Source organism: Penaeus chinensis, chromosome 14 (assembly GCF_019202785.1).
Source record: "Penaeus chinensis breed Huanghai No. 1 chromosome 14, ASM1920278v2, whole genome shotgun sequence".
Taxonomy (NCBI): Eukaryota; Metazoa; Arthropoda; class Malacostraca; order Decapoda; family Penaeidae; genus Penaeus; species Penaeus chinensis.
The window spans coordinates 12,666,276-12,676,275 of NC_061832.1; the positions used below are offsets into that span (position 1 = coordinate 12,666,276).

Sequence of the window (10,000 nt, forward strand, 5' to 3'; positions counted from 1 at the left end):
CAAAAACAAAGCAAGGATGTAAAGCATAGATAGATAAATAAATAATTAAACAAATAAATATATAATCTAAAATATGTAATTAACCTGGAAGGGTATTTGAAGGTTCCAGATTTCTCCTCCGAGCTTGCAGTTGATCTGAAGAGCAATTTTCTGGAGGATGCTGACCTGACGAGCCTTGTTCTGCATGCTCTTGGCGAGGACCATCTGGAGGGGCGGGGGGGGGGGGGGGTGATATAAGACAGTGTGTATGTTTAGTATACGCGCACACACATATACACACATACATACACACACACACACACACATACACACACAGACACACACAAATACACATATATATTATATATATACATACACATATATATTATAAATACATATATACATATATATACATATACACATATGTAAATATGTACACACACACACACACCTGCGACGGCGTGCCCATGATGGCGGAAACGTGCTTCTTGACGGCGGCGTAGCGGTCGAGGCGCGCGTTGGGCAGGATGCACACCACGAGCATCACGGCGCTGCAGTTCCTGAGGGCGCGGATGTAGTCCTGCGCCGTGTCCTGCTGCAGGAGCTGGCTGAGAGGGGGGGAGGGAGGAGGGGAGGAGGAGGGAGGGAGAGGGAGGATATATATGAAAAAACCGAAGCAAAATATTATTCTGTTGGTCTTTTTCATCGCACATACCAAAAAAAAGGAAGCTTTGGCAATAAAAATGAAAACAAAAATATGTGATTTTCTTATTAATACAAATTACATGTTTAACATCCTTTTTTTCTGATTTTTAGGGGTGAGGGGGTGAGAGGGGGAGGAGGTGAGAGGGGGAGCGGAAATAGTGGGGAGGATGGAATTGAGGGAAAGGGAGTGGGAGGGAGGAGATAGTAGGGAGTGGGGTGGAAGAAGGGGAATGGTGGGGGAGGAGGAGGAGGAGGAAGAAGCGGTAAGGAGGAGGGAGAGAAGAAGGGAGAGGGGGTAAGGAAAGGATGAGGAGGAGATGGAGGAGGAGGAGATGGAGGAGATGGAGGAGATGGAGGAGGAGGAGGAGGAGGAGGAGGAGGAGGAGGAGGAGGAGGAGGAGGAGGAGGAGGAGGAGGAGGAGGAGGAGGAGGAGGAGGAGGAAGAAGAAGGAGGAGGAGGGAGATGAGGGAGATGAGGGAGAATAACGGAGATGAAGGAGGAAGGCAAGTGGAGAGAGAGGAGTGAGAAAGAAAGTGGGGAGGGATAGGAACTGAGAGAGGTGAAGGGGAGGGGAGTGATGTAAAGTGAGGAGCAAACAGGAAAAGAAAGAAAGAAACAGGAAAGGAAGAAACTGGAGAAATGGGGAGGGGGAAGAAGGTGGTAAGGGAAAGGAGAGAGGGACAAGGGTTCTAAAAAAAAAAACCTGGTTCGAAAAATGAACAGCAAAAGGTGTAAATTGAACACTACGATGAATAAATACGATACAAACATACCCAATGTCAGCGGGTGAAAAGACTACAACGCTATGCCCACTGTAATAAGAAGTTTATCTATTATCTTTACCCATAGATGGCTCTACAAGTGCTTAGTCACCAAGGAGTCAGTTATTAGTCTAATCTATCTCATCTGTTTACCCTTATCTATAATATTTTGAAAGCTTCACTTCTATTATTTGATTGTCTTTGATTATTATAACAATCTAATAATCATGATACCAATAAGAATGATAACAATGTCAATATTAGTAGTACTGACCAATTCAAGGAATGGGAAAATCAGGATCGGTCACTGGGGCCAACTCATAGACTCCTTGCTGCTGAGCACTCGTGGAGCCATCTGTATGTAACAAAACTCACTAAAATCTAAAGGGGGGGTAGTAAATAAACCTGTTGACATTGGGTTAAACAAATCTCAAAACAACAACGAAACAAAAACAAAGAGCGAAACAAAAGACATAAATATAGCGAGAACTGAAAACGTTCACACATGCTAGGATTACTGAACAAGTTAAAGAAATAAGAAAAAAACAAATAAGCAAACTAACAGACAAATCACAACAATAAAAAAATAATCACAAAAGCTAAGATCCCTGAAAACACCTATGAAACAAAACAAGAACAAACGAACAAACAAACAAATGGAGAGAAAAAAAACAAGTCACAACAAAAAAAAAACAAAAAAAAACACGAACTCACGTGCCAGGATCAAAAAACAAAAACAGACAAACAAATGAGGAAACAAACGAAGAAACAACCGAGTCACAACCATCGAAGAAAAAAAAACACGAACAGGTTTTATAATAACAAAACGACAACATTAGCAACAACTACAGAACAAAACGAAACACAATCCAAGAAATTACGAATTATTAAAAAAAAAAAAAAAAAATTAAAAGGAAGAAAAAATACCACAACCTCAAACAAAATGACACCCTCAAAAAAAAAAAAAAAAAAAAAAAAAACAATCTCAAAAACAAACAGACAAACCAACAAACAAAAACGAAAGAAAAAACACCATAACCTCAAAAAACACAACAATATATATATATATATATCCATGTAAATCAGTCACACCAATCCAAAAAAAAAAAAAAAAAAAAAAAACTAACGAGAGAAAAAGAAAAATAAAGAAATAAAACTCAAACTAATCTTTTTCAACAACAAAAAAATCTATCCCACACAAAAATTAAACAAAAAAAAAAGGAAAAAAAAACAGAAAGAAAAAGATAAACAACAAGCAAGCCAATAAAAAAAAAAACACACACACACACACAGCAGAAAGTAAAAACTCACAGACTCGGATTATTGAAGGTAATACCAAGAGCGCGTCCGATTTTCTTCAGCCCCGCCATCAACTCCTCGGCTTCCTTCCGGAGACGACCCGGCACGACCAGCACCCAGTTCGTCACGTTCTGAGCCACGTTCACCGGGACGTCTGTGGGGAGGAGGAGGAGGGGTTGAGTGGGGTGGGGTTGAGTGGTGGGGGTGGTGGGGAGGGAGGATGGGAGGGGTGGGGGTAGGGGTAGGGGTGGGGAGGGGTGGGTTGAGTGGTGGTGGGGTGGGGGATGGGGGTATGGGGAGGGGTTGAGTGGTGGGGTTGAGTGGGTGGGGGTGGGGAGGGGTTGAGTGGTGGGGTTGGGGAGGGATGGGGAGGGGTTGAGTGGTTGAGTGGGTTGGGGAGGGGTTGAGTGGCGGGGGTGGGTGGGGGTGGGGGTGGGGGTGGGAAGGAAGGGGAGGGATGGTGGTAAGTGGTTGTGGTTATTATCATTATTATTAGTATTGTGATAATAATAATGATCATCATTATCATTTTTACTATATCATTATTATTATTGTTGTTGTTGTTGTTGTTGTTGTTTTTGTTTTTGTTGTTGTTGCTGTTAATACTATCATTATCAAAATGATCTGCATTATCATCATTATTATTATAAATTCATCATTATCATTATTAATATTATCATTATCATCATTATTGCCATCATAATAATTATTGTTATCCCTGCCCTTATCATTTCTATCACCGTCATCACCTAATTAATATCATTATCATTACTATCACTCTTATTTTCAACCCCATCACCTCCACTCCCATATTTTCACGTTTTCTTTCTCCAATTCTCCCTCCATCCTACCACCTCCCCCTCCCGTACCCCACCCTTTCTCCCCCCTTACCTTTAATGTCCTTGCCCCAGTCGGGTTCCGAACTCTGGTAGACGAAGGAGTGAGACGACTGCATGACCATTTCCCCGGGCAAGACGCGTCCACGGACATTGGTCAGGACTTGGGAGAAATCGAGGCCCCATTGTTTCAGTTCGGCCTTGACCTGTGGAGAAAAAAGGGGCAGGTGAAGGGACGTTGGTTATAAATGGTCGAGTTTGTCCTGCTTTTTTTCTCTCCTTTACGTTTTCTTTCTTTGTTACGTTTTCTCTTTTTGTTGGTTTACGTTTTCTTTTTCTCCCACGTTTTCTTTCTCTTTTAAGTTTTCTCTCTCTTTTACGTTTCTTTCTCTTTTACGTTTTCTTTTCTCCCACGTTTTCTTTCTTCTGTGAAATAGTGTGTCTGTTTCGGTCTCTGTCTGTCGGTCTGTGTGCTTGTGCATGCCTCTGTCTGCGTTTGGCTTTGTGTGTGTGTGTGTGTGTGTCTGTTTGCGTGTGTGTTTTTTAACATGCCCCTGTTTGTGTGTGTTTTTATTTGTCTCTTTTACGTTATCTAGTCTATCTGTCTGTCTGTTTCTCATTTGTTATAAAAAAGGCAAACATAAACGATGCCTGAAGATACTGATAATTAACCGAAGAATGATGACAAAAGAAAAGAAAGACAAAAAAAAAAAAAAAAAAATAAGAAAGGAAGACAAAAACAAGAAATGGGAGAAATAAATAAGAAAGTTAAAAGAAATATAAATCAAAGAGAGAGGAAAATAAATACAAGAAGAAAGAAAAAAAATCAGTCATGAACAAATAAGAAAAATAAGGAATAAGCAACACAAATGAAAAAGAGGTGAATTCGGAACAACCACACAGAAAAAATAATAAAACATTAGAACAAAAATAGAGACAAGAAAAAAATAAGAAAAGGAAAGAAATCGAAGTAAACCACTAACAAAACAGAACAAAAAACAATAAAACAAAATCAGAAAAGACAATAAAGAAATAAAAAAACGAGACAAAAAAAACACAAAACAAAAGACGAAAAAAAGAAAAACAACCCAACAAACCAACAAACAAACACCCAGCCACACAGCCACACAACCGACCTTCTGGTTCTCGAACAGCCTGGTGTTGAACCGACGCAGAGACGCCACGCGTTTATCCGGACTCATACGCGTATATTCCGAGAAATCGCGCATAAGATTATAATCACTACGCATGTCGTCAGAGAGGCCAGTGGGCACGCATAGCTCCGGAATGAGGTATATGTTGCCCTGCCCGCGCCGGAGGTCCCGTTTGCGAGGTTTGGACAGAAGCAGAGGCTGGTAAGGGTCCTTGATCTTGACTTGGTACGTCTGGAGGGGGAAACGGGCCTACATTATATTTGCGTTTTTTTTTTTTTTTTTCTTAAGGGGGGAGGGGAGGGTTAATGATGATGATGGTGGTGGTGGTGGTGGTGGTGGTGGTGGTGGTGGTGGTGGTGGTGGTGGTGGTGGTGGTGATGATGATGATGATGATGATGATGATGATGATGATGATGATGATGATGATGATGATGATGATGATGAAGTAATGGTAATGATGATAATAGCAACAACAACAATAATAATAACAGTGATAGTAATCTTCATAATAATAATAATAACAATATTAATAATTATAATAATAACAAGAATAATAACAACAACAACAATAATATTAATAATAATAATAACAGCAACAATGATAACAGTAGTAATGATTCATAATATTAATATCAACATATAAAATCACCCATCTCCTTCACAAGAAAACAGAAAATAACCAACCTTCTCATAGTAATCCAGATACGTAATTTCCTGTCCCTGGCACGAGAACTTGCTAATGGCGGTCAGGTTCCAGGCAATGTCGTCGACTCTGTACGTTCTCTGGTTATAACGAGTCATCACAACGAGTCCAAGGAGCTGTTTCCCCGTCACGAACCTCTGTGAAAAGCGGGCAATTGTGCTGGTTGATTATAGTGTTGTTTATGTATTTATTTATATGTTTATTCATGTTCGAAGTTGGGTAATGCGGTGTGTTTGTGGTGCTGGGTTAGGAAGTTCAATCCCAAAATCGTTCTCGTCTATATCTTTCCACGATGAACAGCAACTAGCAACTAATTCTAATATCACCATCAACATTATCTTTATTTTAAATACACGATAAATCATCTGAACAAGTGAGGATGACAAAGATAAATCGAGATAAAAAATAAAAAGTAATAACCCCGCTTTTTTAACACAATAAAACATCTGAGGAACTAAGGATGACAAAGATCATTCGAGATAAAAAAAAAAGGTAATAACCCCGCTTTTTTTAACACAATAAAACATCTGAGGAACTAAGGATGACAAAGATAATTCGAGATAAAAAAAAAAAAAAGTAATAACCCCGCTATTTTAACACAATAAAACATCTGAGGAACTAAGGATGACAAAGATAATTCGAGATAAAAATGAATAAAAGTAGTAACCCTGTTTTGACACAATAAAACATCTGAGGAACTAAGGATGACAGAGATAATTCGAGATAAAAAAAAAGTAATAACCCCGCTTTTTTTAACACAATGAAACATCTGAGCAACTAGGGATGACAAAGATAATTCGAGATAAAAATAAAAAAAATTAGTAACCCTGTTTTAACACAATAAAACATCTGAGGAACGAAGGATGACAAAGATAATTCGAGATAAAAAATAAAAGAAGTAACCATGCTTTTTTAACACAATAAAACATCTGAACAACTAAGAATGACAAAGATAATTCGAGATAAAAAAAAAATAAAAGTAGTAACCCCGCTTTTTTAACACAATAAAACATCTGAGGAACCAAGGATGACAAAGATAATTCGAGATGAAAAAAAAACAAAAAACGTAATAACCCCGCTACCCACAAAGCTATCGGGCCGGGTGTTCTTGATCGTTCGCATAATGTCGTAGACGGTATCCAGGCGGAGGAACTTGTGGATGAATGTCAGTTACCATGAGGATTCCATTCTCGTGTTGCCGAATGCTCGAGACGTTGCCGGGCCAAATTGCGACTCTGAGGAAAATAAGTCATTAAAAAGATCAATAAAAAACTAAAGTTTCTTTTGGAATTATGATTCTTTCCTTTTGACTATTCATTTTTCTATAAATAGATGGATAGATTATGATAAGAGGAAGATTGAAGGATATCTGTAGAAACATACATATATACTTTTAAATAGATTGATAAAGGGTATATTATCCAGTTTTTACTATTTTTATTGATGTATTATGATATTTGTAGATATTTTCCCTTCTACAAGTTCCAGAATGCAAAAAAAGAAGTTGCCAATTTCAAACTGTCCTTCCATCTTAAGGATTTAACATTAGGTTGAGAGAGAGAGAGAGAGAGAGAGAGAGAGAGAGAGAGAGAGAGAGAGGAAAGGAGGGAGATAAGAGTAAAAAGGAAAAAGAGAGAGAGTGTAAGAGAGAGGGATAGGGAGGGGGGAGTAAAGAGTAAACAGAGAGGAGTGTAAGAGAGACAGAGAGACAGAGAGAGAGAGAGGGAGGGGGGAGTAAAAAGTAAACAGAGAGAGAAAAAGGGAGAGTGTGCAAGAGATCGAGAGAGAGAGAGAGAATAAAGGAAAGAGCAATATGTAACCAGAGTAAAAGAGAGATAGTGGGAAAATAAATAAATAAATAATACCTGACAGAAGAGTGCTAACCCACCTTTGCTCATCTTCACCCACCTGTGTCCACCTTTACCCAACGTGTACCCACCTGTACTTCTGGTTCTGAACTTCCTCATGGCTGTTGTAATAATTGCGTCCCACCTGCGTCAGTCCTAGGTATTCATAGCAACGCCGGAGTAAGATGGAGAAGATCTGAAATATACAAATGTGACACTGACCTTACGTCTTATGGCTCAAGAGTATGAAAAACTCTCCCTTTTTTCCACTTATTCACCACTCTTCCTTTCTCTCCTTCACTTCCCCAACCCCTTTCCTCTTCCTTTATTCCCAGTGTCTCCTTCTCTTCCTTTGTATATTTATCTCTCTATCCACCCTTTCTCTCCTCCTTCCCATCATCTTCTCTTCCCTCCTTTCCTCTCCCTGCCTCCCATCCTCTTCCCCTTTTCCTCATCTCCTCAATCCCTCCTACTCTACCCTCTCCTCTCCCTTCCCTCTTTCCTTCCCTTCCTCTCCCTGCCTGTCATCTATCTCACCCTCCTCCTCCCTTTCTTTCATTGCCTCCCCCCCCTCTCCCATCCCTGCCTCCCTTCCATTCTCACTCTTCCCTTACTTCTTCTCCCTTCCTCCCATCCCCTCTCCACTTTCTTTATCTTCCTATCCCTGCCTCACATCTCCTGCCACATCCTCCTCCTCCCTCTTTTTCATCTCCTTTCCTTTCCCTGTTCCTCTCCCTTCCCTCCCCTCTCCTCCCCTCTCTTTCCCCTTTCCCCGCCCTTCCTCACCCTTTCCCCCTTCCCTCCCTCCCCTTTCCCCATCTCTTTCTTCCCTCCAATCCCTTCCCCCCCCTTCCTCTCCCTTCCCTCCCCTTTTTCCCCTCCCTTCCCTCTCCCCCCCTCCCTTCCCTCCCATCCCTTCACCCTTTTCCCTTCCTCTCCCCTCGCCTCCCTTTCCCCCCCTCCCCTCCTCTCCCTTTCCCGCCCTTCCCTCCCACCCACGCCAAACCTAGAATCTCACCGCTGCCACCAACCGCCCAATCTCCTGCTTTCTCTCCGTAACACTATGTAATGTTATGACCATGCATTAAATATACCACAGCTTGCCCACGCCTGTGCAGTTAGCCAGGGTGGTAAATAAAGGACTAAACTAAACTAATTTCTCTTCAACTTACCTGCAGAAACAGGGTATCCGACGCGGGTATTTCCTTGATGAATCGGATCTTGACCAAATAGGGATCGCCTGTATCATGTCGCTTTGATGTCAGTTCCAGTGGCTGCGGAGAGGAAGACGGAATGAGGAGGAGGAAAGATGGATAAAAGAAGGGAGAGAGAGAATGGTATGGAAAGAAGAGAGAAAGGAAGGAAGGAAGACAGAAGGAGGAGGAGGAAAGATGGATAAAAGAAGAGAGAGGAGAATGGTATGGAAAGAAGAGGGAAAAGAAGGGAGGAAGAAAAGTAAAGATGGATAAAGGAGGGAAAGGAAGAAGAGAAAGGAGAAAGAAAAAAATGGTGGGTAAAGGAAGAAGAAAGGAAAGGGGGGGATGAAGAAAGAAAAGAAAAGATGGAGAAAGGAAGGAATGGATATAATGAAAACAATAGACAGATAAAAGAATGAAGTGAACAGGAGGAATGGGAAAAAGAATATGAAAAGATATGAAAGGAGAAAGAAGAGAATAGATGGAGAATGGAAGAAAGGGCAGGAAGGAAGAAGAGAGTAAATAAGAAAGAAAAACAAAGACATAAAATGGAGAAATAAGAGAGAAAAAGGAAAACCAAGACAAAACCCAAAAATAAGAGAAAAAAAAAATGAATAAAGAATAGACAGAAGGAGAAAGAATAAAAAAAGAGAGAGAGACAGGAAGGGAAGTAGAAAGTATAAAAACAAGGAGAAAGGGAGAAAAGGAAGAAAGGAGAGAGGAAAGTCGAAAGAAAAACAAAACATAAAAATGGAGAAAGGAAGGAAGAGGGGGAAAACGAGAGGAAAGGAGAAAGAAAAAATGAAGAAAAGGAGGAAAGGCAGAAAGAAGAGAGGAAAGGAGAATGAAAAACGATAACAAAAATGGTAAAGGAAGAAAGGGAATAGAGAGGAAATAAGATAGAGAAATTAACGAAGGGAAGAAAGATGAAAAAAAGGAAGAAATAAAAACAAGGAGAAGGGAAATGGCAAACGAAGACGGGAAGGGAAGAGGACGAAGATAAAAAGGACAGAAGAGAAGAAAGAAGAAACAACAATAGAAAGATGGAGAAGCAAAGATGAAGAAAAATAAAGGTAAGGAAAGGAGATGGAAAGATGCAGAAAGAGAAGAAAAGTGATGATGAAGAGGAATTATTACGAGCATTACAATTATTATCAGTATCACCATCAACATCACCATCCCCATTACCATTACCATCACCACCATTATCACCATCATCGCCTTCAACATCACCATCAACATCACCATTACTATCACCATCACCACCAACAATCCCCCGCCAACAATCACCACCAACAACAATCCCCACCAACAAACAATCACCACCACCAACAATCCCCACCAAAAAAAAACAATCCCCACCAACAAACAATCACCACCACCAACAATCCCCACCAACAAACAATCACCACCACCAACAATCCCCACCAAAAAAAACAATCCCCACCAACAAACAATCACCACCACCAACAATCACCACCACCAACAATCCCAACCAACAAACAATCACCACCACCAA

At 40.5% G+C, this 10,000-nt stretch overlaps 1 protein-coding gene across 1 annotated transcript in view; it reads right to left on the reverse strand.

Annotated features, from left to right (window-relative positions):
- LOC125032328 (piwi-like protein Siwi) overlaps positions 1-10,000 on the reverse strand; it is a 17,457-nt gene that overhangs the window by 5,705 nt on the left and 1,752 nt on the right. The window contains exons 2-10 of the mRNA XM_047623425.1: positions 8,458-8,559; positions 7,378-7,481; positions 6,613-6,673; positions 5,420-5,575; positions 4,718-4,966; positions 3,637-3,787; positions 2,758-2,899; positions 431-587; positions 85-204 (exon numbers count right to left, since the gene is read on the reverse strand). Of these exons, the coding sequence (XP_047479381.1) occupies positions 85-204; positions 431-587; positions 2,758-2,899; positions 3,637-3,787; positions 4,718-4,966; positions 5,420-5,575; positions 6,613-6,673; positions 7,378-7,481; positions 8,458-8,559 (1,242 nt within the window). The remainder of the gene's footprint in view (positions 1-84; positions 205-430; positions 588-2,757; positions 2,900-3,636; positions 3,788-4,717; positions 4,967-5,419; positions 5,576-6,612; positions 6,674-7,377; positions 7,482-8,457; positions 8,560-10,000) is intronic.